Consider the following 25,438-nt stretch of genomic DNA (forward strand, 5'->3'; position numbering starts at 1 on the left):
CTAAAACTTCAAAAGTTCATATAAAGATAATAAAAAATATTTTAGTTGTTTTAAATTTTTTAAAAAGAACGTCTCAAATGTAATAATATAAGTATAAAAATATAGATGATGCAATAATAGTGACCAAATTATAAGTTTATAATTATAATTTACTCTACAAAATCAAATTCATTTCCTTTCTAACATACTCTCATTGTTTCAATTTATGGGTTCACCTTCATTGCAGGTCTTGTTTGTCGTAAATCAAATTTGTTGATTTACTTATAATAATTAAACAACAAATATTGATTTTTCAGACATCTTGTCATAAAAATGACTTTTAATACAAGTTATTTTGATAAACCTCAAATTGTCTTTAAAAGCAATATAATTTGCTATCACATTATCATAAAACATGGTATGTATATCAAATCTTAGAACAAAGCCACAAAATCCAGACAAGGTGTTAATAATCTCAAAACAGACCCACAAGTTATAGTAAATTACGTAGTGGTGCATTCTTTTCCCTAAATGCAGCAAATCACTCTCCCCTGCAGCCCAGCTAACACAGAAAGTTTCAAGTATCCCGCAGCAGCATCCTACTTTGTAGCTTCAGAATTGTTTATTGTTTTGTACAGATATAACGCGTTATTGTTTGTACAGATATAAACGCAAGAGATTAGCACGAATTTTTGCTTTATGTGAAATTCGATCAAGTGTTTGTATTTAGGGATTTGTGATGAATTCGAGTGCGAGATATCCGCCGCCAGGTATGGGCGGCCGCAGAGGGGGCGGAATACATTCAAATGCGGGGATGAACCCTGGTTTTCAGTCGAGAAACCCTGCTCAGCAGTACGTACAGCGTAGTCCAGCTCCGAATAATAATAATAATCAGAGCAATCAGTTTTTTCAAAACCCTCAGCCACAGCAATGGCTGCCAAGAACTCAGCTAACGCCAGCTGATGCAACTATCGACGAGGTTGAGAAAACTGTGCAATCTGAAGCCGTGGATTCGAGGTTCATATTTTTGTAGTCATAACTTGTTCTCCACCCCCCCCCCCCCCCCCCCCCTCCCTTACTTCAAACTATATTAATTTCGTTTCTGACGATGTGATTCACTAATAAATTGGTTGTTGGTCACTGTTCCTCTTAAAGGCCTCCTGCACGTCCTTTTTTTTGTCTTTATAACGAATAATTAGAGTGAATTGGATCTTAAAGATTTTTGTATTTCACCGGGCTATAAATTGAATTGACGATGCTACGAGCTGGAGTTTAGGCATTGGAATTTTACGAGAAATAAAATAAACTTGTATAACATATAGATATAGTGTCACGTGAAAACAATATGCTGGAACCAAGTACTCAATCTTTCAATGTGTGGCTGGCTTAATTAGTGTTTCTTACTAAAAATGCTAACTTTAGAATTGTAATATCTCCTAATCTTTAGAACTGTAATGACTCCGGTAGTTGTTATTCGAGTGTGTCAGAAGGTCTATTGAGATCAGATTGCAGTTATGAATTGATTGCTACATGTGAAACTGCATTGAAGTTTTTTTTCTTTTTTTCGTATTTGTCGGCCTCTTTGGGGCATGAGGCTTGTGGTTTGTCTCGGATCTGTTTTGCTTTGTTCCTGCATGGTGCCAACATGTTTTTGGGAGGACCTTTATTCAGTAACTCCTGGATAACCAATGCTGTACAGGAAATTTTGTTATTCTGCCTCCCCCCAACACACACATATATTTCTTGCATTGACATATATCGTTCACTTATCTATCGTCCTAGTAATCTCTGACTTACAATAATTAACACAAATATCTACTTTCTATTGCTTTTCTTCTTGACTAGTGCTCAAGATTGGAAAGCAAGCTTAAAGTTACCACCTCAGGACACCCGTTTCAAAACTGAGGTAATATTTTTTGACGATTCTTGTTACTTTCAAGTGTCCATACAAAGTCAATTTCATTGGTTTATCTTGTATGCCTTATTGTTAAAATAGTTTGGATATTTTCCATCAAATTAAAAGTTCAAGATGGTTAGGGTAGTTATCACGGTCTTAATCACTATGTTATTTTACGTTAGGAAAGTTCGACACATCGCTACTGAATAAAATCAGTCAACAAGCACTTGAAACATGTTTTAGTTATTATGTTAGTGGATAATCATGGAGGCTTCTGCTCAATCACTAACTTGTAATTGTCCTTTTTTGAACATGCCTCGTGATGCTTTTACTCACCAAATATTATGCCATGATGTTAAGAGACCCTTCAGAAAGAGCCTCAGGTTAATCTAGCATAGGGAAAACTTTTGTTACGAGTGTTGCCTGAATTGATTGTTAAGTTGCTCGGGAAACCTCAAGAGCCTAGTTTGTCATCAAGAGCTACTATATTACTGAAAATAACAGAAATCGATCTCTTCTTCTCTTTCTTAACCAAAGTATGTTCTTGAGTAAATGCAGTTTGCAGTTTGGTAGCCCTCAAATTTTGGATGAGTAGTCTTTGAAGTTGATTATAGAATATATTCTTTTCGTGGATGCCCTTCCAGATTGTTTATTTGGCATTTTTTGTTTGGACTGTTGTATTATTAGACATGAATTAAGGAAGTTGATCATTCTTCAGCATTCATTGGCACTTTGTCTGGTTTTTCTGTATGCATGAATATTGGTAGGTAAGAATTCCTGATTGTCATTTGTTTGTCTTTAGGATGTTACTGCCACGAAAGGAAATGAATTTGAAGACTACTTTTTGAAGCGCGAACTTCTTATGGGAATATATGAGAAGGGTTTTGAGAGACCATCCCCAATCCAAGAGGAGAGCATACCGATTGCTCTCACTGGCAGTGATATCTTAGCTAGGGCCAAAAATGGAACTGGAAAAACTGCTGCCTTTTGCATTCCTGCCTTGGAAAAAATTGATCAAGATAAAAATGCTATTCAAGGTCCATTATATTTATTTAATTGTCGTCACCTTTTATCATCTCGGATCTCTTTGGATGTACTTTTTAAGAGAACTAGGACCTTGTATTATGCTTATGGTAGCTAGACCTTTGGATTGTGAGAGCTGAAACCGAGGATAAGTCAATGTGCTGTAGTACATTTTAAATTTCCTTTTGAGAAAGAGTCACCTGATTTTTTCCATTACATGATATGGAAGGGCTTTCTAAGATTGTAGGTAACATGATACTTACATTATCACTTAGTCTTAATCCATGATACAATTAGATCAATCATAGGGGTTATTTGTCTTACAAACTACTTTCTTTTAGATCTATACATGTTTATTTTGTTTCTTCACCCATATCCTTTTTAAATGGTTCATATCAGTCTGCCGGCATTGTCTCTGTGGAGATACATATGGGTGTGTTTGTTACGCAGATATTTGCAGTATCCGGTTATTTTTTGTGGTGTTTTACATACGAGCATCTTTGCAGTTGTTATTCTAGTACCGACCCGAGAATTGGCTCTTCAGACATCCCAAGTTTGCAAAGAACTTGGGAAGCATTTAAAAATTCAAGTCATGGTAACTACTGGTGGAACAAGCTTAAAAGATGACATAATGCGGCTTTATCAACCAGTTCATCTACTTGTTGGGACTCCTGGAAGAATCCTCGATCTTGCAAGAAAGGGTATTTGCATTTTGAAAGATTGTGCTATGCTAGCAATGGATGAGGTATGGACTGCCAGCAGGCCAACATGTTTTGGTTGCAGTTGATTAACTATTGAAACCATAATTGACTGCAGTGTGCGTGTTATGTAGACAATATACTTGTATCCAACTTTGTTTTAATTTTTTTCTTAGCTTCACATGGTCTATCCCCTTTTTCTCATCTTATGGACCTGGGAATTAGCAGTTGTAATATTTCAATTGTTTTGTTAAATTGCATATATACATTGAGCATGGGGAATTTGAAAATGCAGTGATGCTAGCTACATTAGATGGCCGCTCCTTTTTCAAAACTTTCTATGAGATCATGCAATCCTATTTTATAAATTTTTGTGTTTCCTATTCCTCCTTATTTCAATTTTGGAAGTAATGCAGCCATGAAGTCCTAGATGTGTTGAAGTCCTAGATGTGTTGGAAAGTGGTTAGATCTTATTCTCTTTGTTCTGATAAATTTCAGGCTGATAAGCTTTTGTCACCTGAGTTTCAACCTTCTATTGAGCAGCTGATTGGCTTTTTGCCTGCAAATCGTCAGATTCTCTTGTTTTCTGCTACATTTCCTGTTACAGTGAAAGATTTCAAGGACAAGTACCTGAAAAGGCCTTACATTATCAACCTTATGGATGAGCTTACTCTCAAGGGTATAACTCAGTATTTTGCTTTTGTGGAAGAAAGACAGAAAGTTCACTGCCTCAACACTCTATTTTCGAAGGTTTACAAGATTAAGTATATATTTAATTGCAGTGCATTTGTTTTACCTTTTCTGGTCATTTAGTTTTTTTACTAATGAAAAGTTTGGGTCAGCAGCACTTAATTTAAATATAAGAACTTTATTAATCATGATTCTTATGTATTTTAGAGAAAGTATTTTTATGTTAAGACGTGATAAAATTTTAATGATTTAAGTTAAGGTTCTAAAATTCGCTAGGCAATAGCCAGGTGCTGCCTCACGCTGGGATTGGGCGTCACGAAGCGAATTCCACGTTATCAATATAATAAATCACATACTATAATTCCAACATAATAACATCAAATTTAAAATACGTTTAAAACTACACAACTAATAGAATATCACAAATTTACTCCACTCATTCTCCATAATTTTCAACAACTTGTTCGTCATCAGACAAAACTCAATATAATTTGTGTGATCCTCCTCTTCTTCTCGGATGCAAAATCATCCTCAAGAAGTTATCTCACGCTAGATCTCAGACGAAAATGAGGTTTGGTGTCTTAGGACAAGCTAACAAATTGTATTTCTTGTTAGACTTTGGTTCAAGACAAATAAAAATATTATGTTTCATTTTTTGTAGTTGGGCTTTTAATTTAAATTAAAAGCTCAAAATTTTTTTGTTTAAAAAAACCCAAAAACAGGTAATTTTGCTGTCGGCCAGCTCCTAGGGCCGCCTAGGCTGGCCGACTAGCACTTTTTTGTTGCCGAATTTTAGAACACTGATTCAAGTATAAAAGGAAGTCTCGAAACCACATTTTCTGAATTTTAAATTTTGGCATTTTTAAGTGCTTTCATGTATAATGTCAACAAATATGACTTTAGGTTTTCCCTTCAGCTTCTTTTTCAAGAATTAGGAAAAAAGGGTGTTTCATCACCGATCAATCCAAAGACAAATTTATATCTACTTTTTTTAAAACATATTTAACCAAGTACTTTTGTATACAAACTAGCGGAACTGCTCCATCCAGACACTCTCTAACAGATTTGTTGTCTTTCTGTTGCAGCTTCAAATAAACCAATCTATTATTTTTTGCAATTCTGTGAATCGAGTAGAACTTCTTGCCAAGAAAATTACAGAGCTTGGCTATTCTTGCTTCTATATTCATGCTAAGATGCTTCAAGATCATCGGAATAGAGTATTTCATGACTTCCGCAATGGTGCCTGCAGGAATCTTGTTTGCACTGGTATGCTCTTTAGGGCTTATTGCCATGACCATGTTTTGGTTTTTTGTTTTTAGTTGCCTTTCTCTTGGCGCGGAATAAACCATATCCGCAGTAAAGCATTATGGTGGTGGTTTGGTGAGTAGTAATTTTGATACCAGTTTGCTTTAAACAACAGTCTTTTGTACTTACCAGAACTTTGTGTTAATTGTTGGTTTTTAATTTTGATCTGATTCATTAGATCTTTCGATCTTCACAATTAGGAAAGGTGTGATACAATAGGATTGGGGTGATGAAGTGAAATTATTTCACATGATGGCAGAGTTTGTGAATGAATTATTTTTATATTGTTTAATTTGAACTTAGTTTTTTTTTTTGGTAGTAGACCTAGCATGCACTACTTCATCCTTTGACCATTATTGTTTTCTCCTAACTATCCTGCCTCTAGACCGCAATATAACTTTTCTAGAAATTTATTGTTTCTATTATTTAATTGTGTGGACTGCTATATCAAGTGTGTTCATAGTTCTAATTCCATTCCAATGCTCTTTTGTCTCCTATCCGTGATTACATTGTTTTTTTTCATTCTTGTGATCAAATTGCAGACTTATTTACAAGAGGGATAGACATTCAAGCCGTCAATGTCGTTATTAATTTTGATTTTCCCAAAAACTCAGAAACATATTTACACAGGGTACCAGATTGGATTTTTTTTAATCGGTGTTCTTTTCATTCTAAGCAACTATTTCCTCATAAATGTTCATGTTACACGTAGGTTGGTCGATCAGGAAGGTTTGGACACCTTGGGTTAGCCGTGAATTTGATCACCTATGAGGATCGCTTCAATTTGTAAGATTTCATTCCTGTGTATGGACGGAGTTGTTCGTTTTAGTTATCTTCTGACCTTGATGTGTATCTTGATCTTTCAGATATAGGATTGAACAAGAACTAGGAACAGAGATTAAGCAGATCCCTCCACAAATAGATCAAGCTATCTACTGCCAATGATCGGTAGTATGGGGTAGTTGCTTCATGGTTGGGAGTTGCTACACGGATGATTTGTGCTATCTACATGTATTGATTCACATGAATGTTTGGTTCACCAAGAAAACTGTGTACATGAGTCTGTTCAGCTGGCTGTTCCCTTTCTTTGTTTTGAAATCTTCGTTCTTTAGATGCCTCGGGCACGGGAATAGTAATTCGGCAACATTTGGTCCCTCCCTGTTTTAACTGTCATCTTTTTTGTGTCAGAATTATTGTCGCCTGACAAACAGTTTACCCTTGTTTCTGGTGAAGGTTTGTATGACATCGTTATCTTGGCCATAAAAGACTTTGTATTTGACTCGCGAGACATATGATGCCAGATTTTCGAATATCTTATGTTTATGTCCTGACCGTTTCATAGTAAAAGACAGCCATCCACTTATTGTGAAAGAACCCAAGGCTTTTTTTCTTTGTTTATGTAGGATTGAGTTAAATCAATTTGCATGATTTGAATTATGAGAGTTATAAATAGTTTTTTATCTTCCAATTCGACGGCATTTTTCACATTCCTTGATAACATACGTAAAATAATCAATTACACTTCAAAATTTGAATGATTTTCATCTGGGAAGCCTCTCATTCCGTCATCGAATCCTCCTGGAATAAGCATGTATCCTAAGCATAAGGTAAGCTCGGGAGTGGCGTGAGACCTAGTCTACTAAAACTTCTCGACACTAAATTTGTTTCATCACGTGCAATAAGTATCTGTACCGCTCGCTATACGGCATCAATATCCCTCGAGGAATCCAAACAAGAACAATTTCCCAAATCCCTTGACAAACACCATTTTATCAAAAAAAAAAAAAAAAAGAAGAAACAAAAATTTATGTATCCTTGATTATAAGATGCTACTGGCAATTTTTAAGCTGTAAAGCTCCCAAAAGCTTTCCTAGGAGTGTTCCCAGTCGCGATATTTAGCTGCTTGCTTCAACCATTAAAAAAATAGCTGTTGGGATGTTTTTGTATTTCAGAAAGTAAGATTCGTGCCATGTTTGGGGTACATGGCAACTATATATTGTTGTAAACATAGTTGTTGGTCTTAAATATCAATCCAGGAATTCAGGTACAATTTCACAAGATTCATTGGCCGTCACATAATTTATCAAAATTACTAGAATATTTTTTTCTTGGATGAGTTGACTTAAATATTGATACATGGCATGTGACAGAGAATCGCGTTTTGAAGTGAAACTAATAAGACAAGGTTAATAAGGACACTTACAATTAATGACAGCTAATACGAACAATTAATATTATTTGTACTCGCACTCAGAACTTTCAAAGATCAGATGAGATACATAAACCAATAAAATCAACCTTCTCCTCTCGTGGGAATCTTAGGTTCAATACATGTTTACAGACAAGTTTATGATCATATATATTTGGTGATGATTAAGTAGTTAAATTTGAAGATTAATTAAAGTAAAGCATGAGTACTGGAGTTGATCAAGAAGAGAAGTCGATGAAGATATCTGCTTTCGATGATCAGATACTTAATTTTCAGCTACAAAAATGGTGGAAATCGCTGAAGAAGAAGTCCACTTTGACTGCTACAGCGCTTCTTGTTTTCTTCTTCCTCCTCTTACTTTCAGGGCTGGTTTTCTCCGGCTGGCTTGACCTGGTATATATTCTTCCCAATTTTTTACTGTCAAATTTTGATCTGATTTTAGGCAGGGATCATATCCTCCATATACATGAACTCCATTGGTTTGATTAGATTTAATAAATATTTGAATTGAGATGATATGTTCACTCGATCTTCTGCTTTAATTTTTTTTTTTTTTAGTTGAGAGAGAGAGAGAGGATTGTTACCATTAGTCTCGAATTCAAACATTCGATGTACGATAAGATCGGCCTGTTTGGATTCTAGAACCACCATCGAATTTATATTGTCTGAAGATGATTCTTGCACGCAGGCTAGATACGCAGGATTTTCCTCTAGAGAACCTTTTCCTACATTAAGCGCTAACAAAACCACCCTCCAGTTTCCGCTGGACTGCAACACATGGAATAGCACCAATGCATGTCCCCTGAGGAACCCTATTTCGCAAAAATTCGCCTACAATCCCTCGAAAAATTCACAAACCTGCCCCGAGTACTTCCGATGGATCCACCAAGACTTGCGCCACTGGAGGCAGACCGGAATCACGCGTGAAATGGTGGAGAAGGCGCGGAACACCGCGCATTTCAGACTCGTGATCGTAGATGGAACAGTTTACGTGGAGAGGTTTAGGAAGTCTATCCAGAGTCGTGCTCTGTTCACGATATGGGGAATTGTGCAGCTGGCGAGGTTGTACCCAGGGAGATTACCGGATTTGGAGCTCATGTTCGACAGTGATGACCGGCCCGTCGTACAAGAGAATCAATTCCGATCACCGGGCTCGGAGCCTCCGCCGCTGTTCCGGTACTGTTCCGATTGGCGGAGCTTGGATATCGTGTTTCCCGATTGGTCGTTTTGGGGCTGGTAAGACTTTTTTCTCCGCAGTTTCGTTGTTATTAGCAAATATTCTTTTGCAAAATCTAAAACAAGTGATGATTGATTTTTTTTTTCAGAAAAAAAAAATCAATCATAATTTATTTTTAGAAGAAGCAGATATTCTCTAAAATCGGCATGGAACATTGGGTCCGACCCGGTTAACCCGTTTGATTTCAACTCGAAATATAAATTCAATATTTTAACTAGACTCAAAATACTTGGGAAGTTATGTAATAATTAGTCGATTCAGAATACTTACAATCTTTTTCTAGAATCAATGAAGATAAATATATCTAGCATAATAAAATGACTTAATTAAATATTTTTACATATTTGTCTAAAACATACACATTCTCAACTATTTTTCGTAGGCTCCCCCAAAAGTCAGAGGCGTGTCCCTTCGGTAATGTTAGAGACTTCCAAGAGTTAGATGTGTATCCCTTATTTAATATGTTCCTATGGACAGATAAGATATGGACACTGCAGTCAACTGAGTCACGATCTAATTTAATTAGAAATTTTTGACAGAATCCATATACATATTTGACAAGGTTAAATTAAATAAATCCCTTCTTTCCTCCAATAATAGGATTGAATGTTTTTTTTTTTTACTTAAATCGAAAATCATGGGTGGTCGAGGGCTGTTGACTTTTGGATAATTCTTGGGTTATGGATATATTTATATATTGGATATGGCGTTGCATCAAGAATTTAATCAAGACAATGATAGGGGTTATTATATTCTAAATTTTAAGAAGATAATGATAGGGGTTATTTTGAAATTAAAGTTACCATCGAGGCCTTTTTGCGAATTTTTCAAACATATTGGATTTTGTTTAAAATAAGAACATTAATTTGGAGCTATTACCAGTATTTGTTCATCATGTGATTGGTGCAGGGCAGAGATAAATATAAAGCCATGGAGAAGTGTATTGGAAGAGATAAAAGAAGGGAATAAGAGGACGAAATGGGAGGATAGAGTACCCTACGCCTATTGGAGGGGAAACCCACATGTTGCCCCATGGAGAGGGGACCTTATGCAATGCAATCTCACTCAACAAAATGACTGGAACACACGCCTTTATGTTCAAGTATCACCACTTAAAAATATACGATATAGATTTTGCATTCGATATGAATTTGGTGAAGCTGTATATATATAGTTCTTATTACAACTTTTGGTTTTCAGGATTGGGTGGCGGAATCCCAACAAGGGTACAAACAATCAAGTCTTGGAGACCAATGCACCCACAGGTCTAAGAAAATTTATAAAATTGAAAATTAGCATATAAATTTGGCACAAGGTTCAAATTTTGGCTACTCGTATTGTATTTTGTATTTCAGGTACAAGATTTATATAGAGGGATGGGCATGGTCTGTGAGTGAAAAGTACATCTTAGCCTGTGATTCCCCAACTTTGCTAATGACACTCCGTTGGTACGATTTCTTCATAAGAGGAATGATCCCTCAGCATCACTATTGGCCAGTTAGGGAAAATGACAAATGCAAGTCCTCCAAGTTTGCTGTTGAATGGGGAAACAATCACACTCAGGAGGTTATTCTTTTCTTACCATACTAGTTTTTGCACCAAGTAAAAAACAACGACAATATCTGATAATATTTGAACTACTTTTGCATTTGTCTTTGTTTTGTAACATGTTTCTCAGGCGAAGGCAATCGGGGAAGCCGGGAGCCGCTTCATCCACGAAGATTTGAAGATGGAGAATGTGTACGATTACATGTTTCACCTGCTGAATGAATATGCAAAGCTCTTAAAGTATAAGCCCACGATTCCTCCAAATGCAAAGGAGCTTTGTTCGGAATCGATGGCGTGCTCTGCAGATGGGAATTGGAGAAAATTCATGGAAGAATCATTGGAGAAGTCCCCAAGGGATTTATCTCCATGCACTATGCCTCCACCTTATGAACCTCAAGAATTCAAGGCTTTTATTGATGAACAAGAGAAGGCAACCAGAGAAGTTGAAGCATGGGAGAATGAGTACTGGAACAAACAAAACAGCAGCAAATAAATCTCTATAATGGCCTCAATTCAGATCTCCCGTTTCACCTCTTAGTTCAAAGTACATAGAATATTGACGTACACATTTCTAGCTATGTCTTAAAGCTTTTTGAAGGCCAAGTTTAACTGTTTACAAATATACAAGTAGAGATCAATTAACAAATTGTAACGTACGATTTTTTTTTTATTTTTTATTTTTACTTTGTGGATATTGGCAAATAGTTAACTTTTACTAGTTTGTGTGCTTCAAATATTCTATATACATGGAACTTATGGGAGAATGAGTCACGTTTTTTGCAAACCTTCTCATCTCCCTTTTAACTATTTACAAATAGTTTTTAATGGAAATTTCTGAAACTTCTTGAAATGTTGAATACTAAGAGCAACCTACGAGTACCAAACTCGAAACTAAAAGTCGTGGCATGATTATTTTAGGGGTTCCATTCATGACCGTTTCTTATTTGACAACATCTGTACTTTTTATATTGAATAAATAGAAATATTACTTTTACAAAAATAGAAATATTTTGTGAATATTATATTCATTTGCTCATCAAAATTCACAAACTGTAGAAGTTCAAACTCTAAAAATGGTGTATTTAGTTTTTCAATAATTTTTGAAGGGAAATAATGTTTTTCAAGTTTTCGATTAATATAATTAATTATTTCCCTGATATAGTTTCCTTATTGTTTTGATTGACTAAATATTTGTTTTGATTTTGCATTCCTTAGCTAATGAGATATTAAAAGATTAACTAAAATTAAAGAAAATAATTAAAAATAAAATGTTATATAATAATTAATAAAAAGATTAAATTTTAATTATGTTTTTAAAAAGTACAAATAAAAAGAAAAATATAGATGAGAAAAGAATGAAAGTTTTTTATTGAATTTGGGAGATTTCTCAATTGAATGTATATCCAAATCATTAGGTTGAATAAAAAACTTTTGTTGACATTTTATTGTTGGACCTTAGGCTATAATTCTTGTACTTAATAGAATTCCATAGAGTCATTAAAAGTCTATTTACATTTTGAATACCTATAGACTTTTGTAGAGTTTTGAAAAGTCTAGTTTGAATACCACACGACTTTTTAAAATTCTACAAAAGTTTACGTTGAATACCACAAAACTTTTATGGAGTATATAAAAGTCTAGTTTGAATACCTCTAGACTTTTAAACTCCATAAAAGTCATTAAAAGTCTATAACCAATAAAATAGCTTTAATCAAAATAACTCCTGATTAATTATGTACAAATATAAATATCTTTCACGCGTGTTATTTGCAGATGTCTTCAATAATCACAGCAACACGTAAAATAAAACTCTTGAAAATAACAACGTTCTTGTGAATTATTTTTCTCTGAAAATCACGACGTCCACGAGTGCAAAAATGAGCCGTCACCGAACATCCAAGCAAAACTAAAACGTCAAAAATCAAAAGTCTTTTTCCTTTACTTGCTTATCTTATTTATAGTTTCGTTATTTCATGAGGTTTATCTCTAAAAAAAATCCTATATAAAAATGAAGAGTTTTATCAGAAATAATTTTTTAAACTATAATATCATATCATAAATATCATATTTTAAAAAAATCTTTAATTAAATATTTCACAATCTTATAAATAAATAAAAAATTATTTTAAAAAATAAATTATATATTGAAAATCAAGAATAATTTTCTTCAGATATGTGAGTGAATATGTGGGAACCTCCGTTTGTCGTATTCATGGACCCCTGTCGTAGACTTTCAACCATCTTCGGCGTCTTCTTTGATTTTTCCTCTTCTTTAATAATAATACTAGATATTTTGCACACGCGATGCGTATGTATAATTTTTTTTATAATTATCTACGAACTAAAGTGAAATTTGATAAATTATCGAGGGACTAAAGTGCTATTTGAATAATTGTAATTTAAAAAAACAAAAATGTTTTTTGAATTTTTTAAAAAAAATTAAAAACAAAAATATAAATTTGATATCAAATGAGGACAAGATTGATAAAACAAAAAACAGACCAACTTTTTGTATCTGTTAGGAAGATTCTTAATAACAGTAATAGATATTTGATAATATATACAATATAAAAATAAATAAGTACAGAAAATATGCTTAAAATCTAATATTTTATGATTATAAAATAAGAATGCGTGTTAAATATAATTTTGTAGAATTAAATAAAATTTTTAAAACAAAATACATGGAATTAAATACATATTAATGTATTACTGTGCCAAGTGGCAACTTACTATAAGTTCATGTTATCTATTGATTAGGTACCTTGTGTGAGACGGTATTACGAATTTTTATCTGTGAAACGATCAACCCTATTCATATTCACAATAAAAATTAATAATTTTAACATAAAAATAATACATTTTCATGAAAGATCCAAATAAAATATCTATCTCACAATCCGTGACACCGTATTACACAAATTTTTACCATATTATAATCTAATACTATAAATCTGTGCGTATTAATTTTTCTGTGATTGCAACCAGCGAGGTGGTGCTTTAATTCTTTCCCACATCTTTCCTTTTCAGTTTCGTCTGTGTATCTGTGCCTCAGAATTAAAGATTTTTCTTAGTCGAAAATCAAGAAGTTATGGAATAACCAGAAACCTGAAGGTACGCACCTTTTCTGGCCTTTTGTGTTTCTAAATCCTCGCTCTTTCTCCCTCTCTCTAATTCCTACATACGTTACACTTTAAGGGTGTGTGGCATATTTGTGTTTTATGGCGTAAAGATCCCTTTTTTAAATGTACTGAAAATGATGTATGAATGTAAAGTTTGAATATGGGGTGTGGATTTTTTGTGTTGTATTCAAGAATGTAAAAGTTTAATGATCTATCTGGGCTTCTTGATCAGTTTCATGTTTTTGTCATGACTCAGACTAATTTAAATAAAAGTGAAAAAATTGTACATTTGATTGTTCTGCTTTGCAAGTATGTAGCACAGAATGGACATTTATTTTGTTGTTGTTGAGAGTTGAAGCTGGAATTTTGTGTAGTTATTTTGTGTGCCTCTTTAGGAAGTCGGTGTCTACTGTCTCAATTGCAAAGACTGTATTTCAATATTTTTTTGGTCATATTTTTGTTATGTTCATTGATAAATCCCAGATTAGATTTCATGCCTTTTGGGAGGTAAATACATTAGAAAAGACTGATTCGTATCTAGTCGAGCTTAACAAGGGACACAATGTAAGTAAAAGGCTAAAAGTTCTGTTTTTTGCCAAAGATTAGTTGATGTTGAACACACAAAGCTCAGGAATATGGTATCATTTGGACCCTGTTTTGGGTCATGGCAAACTTAATAATTTAGTTGAGATGAAGTAACTTTATGCATTTTGGAGGGAAAAAAGTTCAGGCTTCTATTAGATTAAGTAGTAAAAAAACTGAAGCCTTTTTATTACTCTGAGTTGTATCAAAATTAGGATTCTATTTGCTAGTCATTTTATTGATTCTTTCGTATTTTGTAAGTTTATCTGTTGGTCCTCTGTTAAGAGATTATTAAAATTTAGCAGCATGTTTTGCAAACAGGTAATGTGATTTCTTTCACTTGTATTCGCCAAGGATAAGTATTTGTTAAAAGTCAGCCATGAGCAAACTCAAGTTAGCTGTTGAAGTTGTGAGAGCCAGCAACCTTATACCTACAGATGGACAGGGTGCATCCAACCCTTTTGTGGAGCTTCACTTTGATGGTCAGAAATTTCGAACCACCATCAAAGAAAAAGATCTTGACCCGTTCTGGAATGAGACCTTCTATTTTAATGTCTTTGATCCAAATGACATGCATAATCACATGCTGGAGGCTCATGTTTACAGCGCCAACAAAAGCATTAAACATAAATCTTCCCTAGGGAAAGTTCGGATAGCTGGCACATCATTTGTTAACCAATCTGATGCTGCTGTTTGTAACTACCCTTTAGAAAAAGGAAGTGTTTTCTCACGTGCACGTGGGGAGGTTGGCCTGAAAGTTTTCTTGACTGAAGAGCCGAATATCAAATCTACATTTCCTCTTCCTGAGATGGCTTCTCCGAAAGTGGAAGACGTCATCTCAGAACCGTTGACTAACAGCAAAAGGGGTGGTATAAGGCGTGCATTTGATCACCTCTTCAACTCAAAGAACCAGAAACAAGAGCCTCCACCTTCCGGCATCTCCAACGAATCAATAAAAGATGGCATGTACTCTGTTTTATCCTCACAACCTGCTGGCTTTATGCTTAAAGAGACCAACCCTGTTCTTGGTGGCGGTCAAGTTGTTGGGGGAAAATTTAGAGGATTAGGGAATCCGTTCAACATGTATGACCTGGTTGAACCAATGCAGTTCCTCTTTGTTCGGGTTGCCAGAGCTCATGACCTTCCTTCCAAGAATCTTACAGGGAGTCTTGACCCCTTTGTTGAAGTAAAACTCGGTAACTATAAGGGGGTGACAAAGCATTGTGAGAAAACACAAAACCCTGAGTGGAATATGGTGTTCACCTTTTCTAGAGAAAGAACGCAGTCCTCTGTCTTGGAAGTCGTGGTCAAAGATAAGGATATGTTAAAAGATGATTTTGTTGGGCTTATTCGGTTTGACCTTCCTGAGATCCCAACACGAGTTCCACCAGATAGCCCTTTGGCTCCAGAATGGTATCGACTTGGAGACAAGAAGGGGAAGAAAAAGAAAGGAGAACTAATGCTTGCTGTCTGGATAGGAACACAAGCTGATGAGGCTTTTCCAGACGCTTGGCATTCAGATGCCACTGGCCCTGTTGATGGCTCAGTTTCGTTAACTCACCTCCGTTCAAAAGTTTACCTCTCCCCAAGGTTATGGTATGTTCGGGTTAATGTGATTGAGGCACAAGACTTGGTTGTAGTAGAGAAAAATAAAGTTCCGAATCTCCTTGTCAAGGCACAGATTGGTAACCAAGTTTTGAGAACAAAATCAGTGCAATTGCAACCTTTGAAAGTTTCATGGAATGAAGAGTTGATGTTTGTTGCTGCTGAACCATTTGATGATCATCTGATACTTTCAGTGGAAGATCGTGTCAGTCCAAACAAAGATGAGATTCTTGGTAGGATTTTCATTCCATTATCAACAGTTGAGCTACGGGCTGATGACCATGTTGTTCATCATCGATGGTTTAACCTTCAAAATCCGAATTCAACTGATGTTGGGGATTCGACAAAAGACAGGTTTGCTAGTAGGGTCCTTCTTCAAGTCTGCCTTGATGGAGGTTACCACGTCCTTGATGAATCTACCAATTATAGCAGCGATTTAAGGCCAACAGCAAAACAGCTCTGGAAGCCACCAGTTGGTATATTGGAATTAGGGATTTTAAATGCTGAAGCCGTTACGCCCATGAAGATGGTAAATGGTAAGGGCACTTCCGATACATTTTGTGTTGCAAAGTATGGTCAGAAATGGATTCGAACAAGAACGATTGTAGATTGCTTAAATCCCAAGTACAATGAACAGTACTCTTGGGAAGTTTTTGATCCAGCCACGGTTCTTACTATTGGTGTTTTTGACAATGGCCAAACAGGCGAGAAGGCTTCAAATGGTAACAGAGACATTAGTATTGGGAAAGTTCGGATCCGGATATCAACTCTTGAGACTGGTCATGTGTATACTCATTCTTACCCACTTCTGGTACTTAACCCCTCTGGTGTAAGGAAGATGGGGGAGTTGCATTTGGCGATTAGGTTTTCGTGCTTATCAATGGCTAATATGATGTTCTTATACTCAAGACCTCTCTTGCCCAAAATACACTACGTGAGACCATTGACTATGGCCCAGCTTGATATGTTGCGTCACCAAGCTGTCAATATAGTGACAGCACGATTAAGTCGTGCTGAACCCCCTCTCAGAAAAGACGTAATCGAGTATATGACCGATTCTGATTCACATCTCTGGAGTATGAGGCGAAGCAAGGCTAACTTTTTCAGGTTGATGTCAGTTTTTAGTGGATTGTTCACCGTTGTAAACTGGTTTAGAGAAGTTTGTACGTGGAAAAACCCCAACACAACAGTTCTAGTGCAAGTTCTCTTTGTCGTGCTAATCTGTTTCCCCGAGCTTATGCTACCTACCGCATTTCTGTACATGTTTCTAATCGGTCTCCGGAACTATTATTACCGGCCTAGATACCCTCCTCACATGGACACAAAACTGTCATTTGCTGATGCTGTGCATCCTGATGAGCTTGACGAGGAATTTGACACATTCCCAACCACATGTGGTACAGACCTTGTAAGAATGAGGTACGATCGGTTACGAACTGTAGCTGGTCGAATCCAGATGGTGGTAGGTGATATAGCATCTCAAGGGGAAAGGATTCAGGCATTATTGAGCTGGAGAGATCCACGGGCTACTGTAATATTCATGGTTTTATGCATATCAGCTGCCACTATAGTGTACGTCGTACCTCTCCGGTTGTTGATAATCTGTTCTGGATTATATTTTATGAGGCATCCAATATTTTGGCATAAGCTACCATCTGCCCCATTGAATTTCTTCAGGCGGTTGCCTGCTCGGACTGATAGCATGCTGTGAGTTCTCTTCTTCTGTTACTGCCAGTTTTGCTAGCCATTTAGTTTGCCTATGTTGTCAAGATATCAAGTGTATAAAATGTGTGCTTAGCACTCTCGATACTCTGTTTTTGGTATGATTTGAACACAGATTGTTAAAGAATTCTTCCTATTACCAACTGGTGACATTTTTAATGCACTTCTGAGTTTTTCTACTCCAAGATTAATGGAGAAATCTCATGTGCATGACATATGACAATAAATCAGGAATCGAAAAAGATTCTCGAGAACTTTCGAGACGTTCCGTGAAAATGACCTTTTTAGTATACCATCAACTCGCTAAATTTAGCTGCTGAACGTTATCAGTTATTGCAGCAAAAAGCGGTCCGATGATTGGGTGGAATCTCCTATCTTCCGAAATAGCAAGCCAGGACTCACTGTCTCAATCTAGAAAATAAATGTAATAACAATAAATCCCCCCGTTCGCTCATTTTTTTTAGTTTGGCAATATCCAGAAGATATCCAACTCACCCCAATCTCTTTTCGGCATGCCTAACGCCTTCCAAACTGCCCTAGAGGCATCAACAATGTGATTACGGCATGGAGGCTGGAAATCGTGCTCAGCATGACACCCAATAGTTGAGTCACATTCTTCAACCACAATAGCCTCAACTCTCCTTCCATTATGGGTTTAAGGCACCGTTTCTGGTTGTTGAACCATCCTGTAGACAATGCAACCACTGGGGTGTCATTTGAGTGAAACTTGTCGTCACATTCTGATGGCCCTCCACCATCAGCACCTGGTCCAAAACCGTTGAGTGTTAAGACAGCTTGGTACGATTGGTCACTTCAGGCGAACACTTGAACGTGGCATAAAGTTGTCTTTGTACACCGCATTCCGAACCATTCTGTGAGTTGCATTACCCTGGAGCAGGTTTCTTTCCCCTAAGGACTCTAGGTCTGCAAGGCTGAGCTTCGGTTTTTGCTAAAACACAGAAAAACAGCAGGACAGTCACACTTAAGAGGAAATGTTTCTTCTTTTAATGAACTTGACAGGTATTTTTGAGATTTTGATTTGAAGAATCTTGAATGAGTCGGGTACGTATTTATAGGCATGAAAGACCACCCTTTTCATTAAAGCTATGCACACCCCCACTCCCACTGACCTATTCAAGGGCTTGGCTAGTGACTCCTTGCCATTAAACTTATGTAGCATTTATTTCCCTCAAATAAAAACACTCTCTCTGTTCTTGAATAGAACTTCATTTTTGCTTTAAGAAAAATATTTTGAAATAATTCGTTGCAACTGGATTTGATTTTAAAAGGTAAGATCTAAAAACGTTTAAGATTAAGAAACTTGGGTTTCAGAGAAACCAAAGAAATCATTTTTTAATATAGTACTTCAACTTCCTTATAAAAAAACATATTCGAACTCGCCAATTTGAAGTATTAATTTGTTGCCATGGAAGAATATGATCAACCCAAACACAAAGTTCGTGCTGTAACAGAACAGAATAAAACCATATTCTACTTGCTAGTTGCTATAGTTTGACTAGTTCATAAGGTAAAATCAAGCTGCACGTTATATTAGTCCAATTATTCACTGTGCAACTGATGCAAAACATGGTTTATCCCCTTGTCTGACATCTTCCTACCCCATAATTTTTTAATGCTTTAGGAGGACATTAACTAGCAATGTCGTACTGATCGATCATTCGTTCGACTCGCCTCCGCTAATGCTGTCCTTTTTTTTGGCACGAGCCTCGATATCTATATACTTCACACGGTTGGGTCTGGCATACTTTGACGTTAATCAATAAGGAATGCTTCAGAGTATTAATTATCTTCAGATTTGCATGTTATTGGTAAACACTGTTGACTTCAACCGATCCTTCTTGTGTATTGCCCCGATCGTTTATCCAATAATCAACGTTTATTTTACTAGTAGGTCACTTGTGACACGTCTCACGAATCTTTTTGTTTTTATAAAACGTGTTCTTAAAATATGATTTGTTTTAATAAACTGTGGAGTATTTTAAAATTATCAAAGACCCAACCAAATTCCATATATATTTCAGCTTCTACCCAATTTGATAGGTTTAAAACTTTAACAAGTCTTATACGGGCATTTGTTAGTTCTTCCTTGGCTAATTACCTCCTCATATATTCTCTATCACCAGACTGTTGATTTTAATTTTTCAGGCAATTGACAGTAAATCTTGCAACATGAAAGCTATCAAAGTTGGGTAAAACTTAAAAGAAAAACTGACAATGTATATTCTTAACATGCTTCAATAGATACGTTGTATATGAACAAGTATGATCACTTGCATCAAACAGAAGTGCTCCTATGCATCAGACCATGTGATATCCAACTCGCCCCGATCTTCTGGAACCCCCAAGGCTTCCCAGACAGCCTTTGACGCATCGACAATGTTGTTAGGACACGGAGGCTGATAATCGTGATCTTTATCACACCCCATCGTGGAATCGCACTCGTCAACCACCACTGCTGTCACGGTTCTGCCATTAGCACTTATCTTTATGTTGTTATGACATCTGCTGCCTCCGCTGCACCATCCGGTTGATAGAGCCACCACTGGCGTGTCGTCGGAGTGGTACTTGTTGTCACATTCAGATGGTCCTCCAACATCTCCACCTTTCTGAAAACTATTAAGGGTCAGAACGGCCTTAGTGCTTCCAGAGACGGGAGGTAAGCACTCATAAGTTATAAATATTGTAGAACTCTCCTTGCTTACAGCAATCTGAGTCATTCTCCTGGTTACATTGTCCCAGCGGCGGGGTCTTCCCTTCTATTCTGCTGCCACTTGGCTTGCATCCGTGAAGTCTAGCCTCTATGCGATAAACAGCTAGATGTAAAAGCAGAAGAGATGAAACCATGCTCAAATTATTCGTCTTCATTCTATATTAGTGTTTAAGTTGTGTTGGAATACAGAATATTGACACAGAAAATTGGATAATCAATCTGTGTTTATAAGTTTTATTTAGGGAAAATTCCAAGAAAGTGCTCAAAGAACAAAAACTTGTGCAAATTTACTAGTTGGTAACTGTTGTTAGGGGTTCTACACAAAAAGTGGATAGTTCTGTTGACACTTCCAACCATAGGAATGTGCACTTTGCTGGATTACTTAATTTGCCGCGACATTAATTTACTCAATCTTGAACACGAAAAACTTATTATTCAACTGACTCGCGCCATAATCTCAAATGCCGATATAATTAATTTGGATTTGAATTTTAAAAATCCCATCAAAACATCAGATGCAAGGTAGCAACTTTGTGAAAACGATACACAATAATAAAATTCAAAGATTAAAAAAAGCGTAGCTGCTATGGAATAGTGAGGAGTGCTTGAAACGCTAATCTATCAGAAAATAATTTAAAATAAATTGCACGAGCCTTGATCTGGCGTATTCAACATTGTGAGAGTACAAATACGCAGATCCCTTCACCAAACTCTTCAGATAATTAATCGAGAATCAAGATGAACAACACAAGCTTAAGCACAGGAGTAACTCTGCTTTTACTGATGCTTCTTGCTTCTTATTCCATAGAGGCTAGGATTCAGGGATGCAAGCCGAGCGGCAGAATAGAAGGGAAAAAGCCACCTCCCGGGCAATGTAACCAAGAAAATTACTCGGACTGCTGTAAGCAAGGAAAGTTCTATACAACCTACGAGTGTTCGCCTTCGGTATCTGGAAGCACAAAAGCAGTTCTAACCCTTAATAGTTTTCAGAAAGGAGGAGATGGTGGAGGACCATCGGAATGTGACAACAAGTACCACTCTGATGACACCCCAGTGGTGGCTCTATCGACCGGATGGTACCGTGGAGGCAGCAGATGCCATAACAACGTACAGATAAGTGCTAATGGCAGAACCGTGACAGCAGTGGTTGTTGATGAGTGCGATTCTACAATGGGTTGTGATGAAGATCACGATTATCAGCCTCCATGTCCTAATAACATCGTCGATGCATCAAAAGCAGTTTGGAAAGCCTTGGGAGTTCCCGAAGATGATTGGGGCGAGTTGGATATCACATGGTCTGATGCCTAGAGTAGGTGCTTGTTGGTCTTTCTGTGCTTCATCAACTTCTAGTCTAAATATGTTTTATGTTTTCTTATGTACTACTTGTCTTCTTCCTTTGTTGTGGTTTCGGGATGGTGTTGTTGGACGGCATATACCTGTGAAATATGAATGTTATGATTCAACAATTTACCAGAGTTTATGATATGCTGGTTTCTTGAATTTCATGATGCATCCAATTCAATTCACGAGTTTATTTATGGATCCTTTTTTGGGGTAGGGTTATTCCTGGATCTTCAAGCGTGCAAAATTACGATACAAGAACATGTTTATAATCACGACGTTATACTGAAGGTGCAACTGAAAAGATGAAAAATAAATTTCAATATTTTTTAGCTAGTTTATTTCACGCTCAATCTGACCAATACTACAACCAGACAAAACAAAAAGGACGAACGTACATTAGTTTTAGACTTATTCCGACCAATGAATTCTCATTTATTTTCTAAATTTTAAAACCAAGTTAACCAATAAGATCTCTTATGAAATCTTGACAAAGTTTCGCCTTTACCATTACGAGAATTGAAATAAAAATTTATAATGAAAACAAGGTGACCATTCAGGACAGAACATGAGGCACGAGCTAATGCTATGGCGAAACTCAAATTTTTTGCCTAAATTTAAGTTTCATTTGTGATACCATATAATATATAAACAGCAAAAGCAATTGCTACGCACACAAAACCATTAAGAAAATGATCTGAAATGATTTCTTAGTGGCTTCAGCAACAAAGTTCAATGGGAACACATTCCAATTTGTTAAACCTGATTCAAAGACAACGACAGGATACAGATCGCATGAATTTTAATCCCGTTTCTATACTAAATGCAATACCGTAGAGTTAAAGTTGATGCAAAAAATATTATAGGTATGTAGTCCCGTTGAAACCTCAACTGGATCATATAAGAAGCAGCCAAAAGTTTAAATGAGAGCAATCCTGGCATTTTCTTGGGTTAAGCTGTATAGAAACAAATGAATAAATCTTATCTCCATCTAATTAATTTTCAAGACTTGAACTTTAACGCATAAAGGAACTGATAATTCTTATGAATAACTTGAGCTTTACTGTCACGAAGATTACTCTATCTGCTGCATTAAAGGAAGGAATTACATGACCTACGAGTGTATCTGGAAAAACGTAGGCAGTTCTCGATGTGAACAGTTTCAAAGAAGGTGTAGACGGAGGGAAGCCGTCGAATATGCTAATAAGTATCATTCAGACCACACACCAGTCCTTGCATTATCAACTTGATGGTATAGTAGCGGAAGCAGGTGCCTAAAGAACATTAGCATAAGTGCTAAAGGCAGAAGTGTGAATGCTAGGATTGTTGACGAGTGTGATTGTTCGATGGGGTGCAGTAAAAAACATGATTATCTGCCTCCGTGTGATAATAACATTGTTGATGTTTCTCAAGCTGTTTGGAGAGCCTTAGGGGTGCCTTTAGAGGACTGGGGTGATTTGGATATAACGTGGAGATGCATAGTGGAAATTATGTTTTATTTTATGTTCGTGTTAACATATATTGAGTTTAATATACAAAAGAATATAAAGACTCAGATGTAAAGTCCTAAGGAAAAATTCTGCTGTATAATAACCATGAAAGTTTTTTCTCTCCTCCTCAGTATCAAAGAACATCATTCCTTCTTAAGTTTTTTACATGCCAAGACGAAGTGTAGCACTCTTTACAATTGTTGAGAACATTATATCATCGAATTTTTTTATCTCTGTACCAAGTGTTACTTTCGAATCCATATCCAAATACTGTCCACGTAGTGCCGAAATGTGTACAAATTCAGGAATTAGAGAACCCACTAATTCATTCAGGCAACGACATGTAATCAGATAACTGTACTTGCTATTCATTTTTTGCAGCATTCAACTATACCTCTATCTCACAGCCAAATTGTGGGACAAAAACTAGTAAAAATGGTATCACAAAATCACAACAATTTTACCATCTAATCAGCGACAAGAATGGTGGATCTTAAATTCTTCAGCCAAAAGAGAACACAATCAAGCAATCAGTCTGTGCATATACCGAGAAACACAGGCAATCTTTTTGTCGAACCTGTACCGTACAGAAGTTTTTGTATCTCAGCCTCCAAATCTTCTTTCGAGGGATTCTTTTTTCTTTCACTTAATCCAAGTGGTAACATAACCTCAAATCCATCATCCAGAGGTAACCAATTGGAACCTAAAAGAGCAGGATGAGGGTCTTTTCTCTCATTGATGGATCCAGAATTGGATTTGATTTCGACAGTAGATGTTAATGAAGTCATTGGTGTGGGCGGTATCGGCAATAAGAGGGTTGCTGCAGTGGAGGCGGCGATGATTTGGTTAACTGAACAGCTTTTCCTGCCATGTGATGATGAGCTTGATCCACTGGAACTGTTGTATGGTTTAAAGATCTATTTGCGAGGAAATTGCAAAAGTATTAGAAATCACACACTAAATCTTGCGGTACGAAGACGTACAATTCAACAGTTGGCCAATATGTATGATATAATATTATGCAAGAAAAGTAAAGCAAAATGAGAAAAAGAACGTATCTTTCATACCTCAAGCTTGTTCTTGTCAGAGAAACGAGGAGGACGCAGCTCCTCCTTGCCGTGTGCAAACTGTTACGATCCAAAGGTGAAATCAATAAAGCAATTTACTCAGCGATTCCTAAATAACACATTTAGCCATATATGTTGATAGGAAGCAGTGAGCTTTTCGGTACTTTTCCTCTCAAATCATAAGCAACGACTTTACCTTTACCCATTGCAAATATTGAAAGAAAACATGAACCAAACTTTTGATAGAGAGAGGTAGTTGACCTGGCATTTGGAACCAAAGCGGCATATGGCAAAATCCTTCCAATGACGGCAAATATCCGCCTTGTTGGAATTGCCATTCTCAGCTGCGACACCACCTGGCAGTGACGAAGTAGAATTCAAATTCAATTTCAATAATGTCAGAGCTGACCTTCCTCTCGCTGGGTCACATTTATTGGATTTTGGCACCGGAATTCCATCCATAACGAGAACATCCTCCTCGACCTTCAGAGGCGTAGCGAACACCGTTGAGGATGGGACAGTGGTGGCGCCGAGCGCCGGAGCTGCGGAGCATAGGTACTTCATCAGTGGAGTTGGAGAATCCGAACTGTCAGATGCGTACGGATCGAAAATCGGACTCAGAGGCGAGTGGTGGTGGAAGCGGCGACCGGCGACATTGATCGGCGAGATGACGCCGTCTAATGATTTCAGTTTCGGAACTTTGAAATCGCGCCGATTTTCCATGGAAATGCTCTGCAACTGATCATAGCAAACTCAGGAAGAGTAATTCTGACGATTCTCAGTTCCATTTAGGGAACTTCAAATATAACTCTAATCTCCATAAACAAAAACCGCGTTTGGATTTGGACAAGAAATCTAAGAGAGGAGAAAAACGAGGGCTGGTTTCATTTTGCGCTCCCTCGCTTCCAAGATTAACTCTATTTGCTCCTAGCTGGGACGACATGGTACGACGGATGCGGAATCACGCGGTGATCAATTTGATGTTTACCCGAACGACCTCGGGTTTTCGAGATTAAAGAAGAGTACATTTTTATTATGGCATTTAAAAGTAAGATGATTAAGGGTAATCTTGACAATTTGTAATGTAACATGTAAATAATTCAAAGACATTGTGTTGGATGAGTTTTAACTTTTATAACTAACTAAATTTTTAGAGTGAGAATAATGTGAGACCATCTCACGGATCATAATA

General features: G+C 36.6%; 5 protein-coding genes and 2 pseudogenes across 9 annotated transcripts; 4 read left to right on the plus strand and 3 right to left on the minus strand.

Annotated features, from left to right (window-relative positions):
* Positions 1–636: 636 nt before the first annotated feature.
* Positions 637–7,011, plus strand: LOC140809144 (DEAD-box ATP-dependent RNA helicase 6-like). Its single transcript, XM_073166638.1, has 9 exons — positions 637–996; positions 1,825–1,885; positions 2,679–2,913; positions 3,406–3,644; positions 4,096–4,347; positions 5,373–5,553; positions 6,135–6,223; positions 6,305–6,378; positions 6,459–7,011. The coding sequence occupies exons 1-9, from the start codon at positions 719–721 to the stop codon at positions 6,535–6,537; spliced, it is 1,488 nt and encodes a 495-aa protein (XP_073022739.1). The 5' UTR covers positions 637–718; the 3' UTR covers positions 6,538–7,011.
* Positions 7,012–7,848: 837 nt separating this feature from the next.
* On the plus strand, positions 7,849–11,253 carry LOC140809037 (uncharacterized). The gene is made up of 6 exons (XM_073166493.1): positions 7,849–8,194; positions 8,490–9,037; positions 9,948–10,140; positions 10,239–10,303; positions 10,394–10,604; positions 10,717–11,253. Exons 1-6 carry the CDS (start codon positions 8,003–8,005, stop codon positions 11,077–11,079), a joined length of 1,572 nt encoding a protein of 523 aa, XP_073022594.1. The 5' UTR covers positions 7,849–8,002; the 3' UTR covers positions 11,080–11,253.
* Positions 11,254–13,565: 2,312 nt separating this feature from the next.
* LOC140809973 (FT-interacting protein 3-like) lies at positions 13,566–17,609 on the plus strand. Of its 4 annotated transcripts, none has more exons than XM_073167762.1 (2): positions 13,566–13,700; positions 14,612–17,609. In XM_073167762.1, the coding sequence occupies exon 2, from the start codon at positions 14,670–14,672 to the stop codon at positions 17,604–17,606; it is 2,937 nt and encodes a 978-aa protein (XP_073023863.1). In that variant the 5' UTR covers positions 13,566–13,700; positions 14,612–14,669; the 3' UTR covers positions 17,607–17,609. The 4 variants fall into 4 exon arrangements, with proteins under 4 accessions (XP_073023863.1, XP_073023865.1, XP_073023864.1 ...); XM_073167764.1 differs by lacking the exon at positions 13,566–13,700 and adding an exon at positions 13,706–13,785; XM_073167763.1 differs by lacking the exon at positions 13,566–13,700 and adding an exon at positions 13,735–13,833.
* LOC140810493 (kiwellin-1-like) lies at positions 17,508–18,797 on the minus strand (annotated as a pseudogene).
* Positions 18,798–19,766: 969 nt separating this feature from the next.
* LOC140809976 (kiwellin-1-like) lies at positions 19,767–20,730 on the minus strand (annotated as a pseudogene).
* A 191-nt stretch (positions 20,731–20,921) lies between these two features.
* Positions 20,922–21,656, plus strand: LOC140809977 (kiwellin-1-like). Its single transcript, XM_073167768.1, has one exon. The coding sequence runs from the start codon at positions 21,087–21,089 to the stop codon at positions 21,654–21,656; it is 570 nt and encodes a 189-aa protein (XP_073023869.1). The 5' UTR covers positions 20,922–21,086.
* On the minus strand, positions 21,622–25,246 carry LOC140809975 (uncharacterized). 2 transcript variants are annotated; one of them, XR_012113213.1, is made up of 4 exons: positions 24,508–25,246; positions 24,247–24,306; positions 23,644–24,096; positions 21,622–21,784 (listed from the first exon to the last, which is right to left on the minus strand). XR_012113213.1 is itself a non-coding variant. In XM_073167766.1 (3 exons), the coding sequence occupies exons 1-3, from the start codon at positions 24,967–24,969 to the stop codon at positions 23,710–23,712; spliced, it is 909 nt and encodes a 302-aa protein (XP_073023867.1). In that variant the 5' UTR covers positions 24,970–25,245; the 3' UTR covers positions 23,524–23,709. The 2 variants fall into 2 exon arrangements, 1 of the variants encoding a protein (XP_073023867.1); XM_073167766.1 differs by lacking the exon at positions 21,622–21,784 and having other exon boundaries at positions 23,524–24,096; positions 24,508–25,245.
* Positions 25,247–25,438: the final 192 nt, after the last annotated feature.

This window comes from Primulina eburnea, chromosome 13, assembly GCF_022965805.1.
Source record: "Primulina eburnea isolate SZY01 chromosome 13, ASM2296580v1, whole genome shotgun sequence".
Classification (NCBI taxonomy): domain Eukaryota; kingdom Viridiplantae; phylum Streptophyta; class Magnoliopsida; order Lamiales; family Gesneriaceae; genus Primulina; species Primulina eburnea.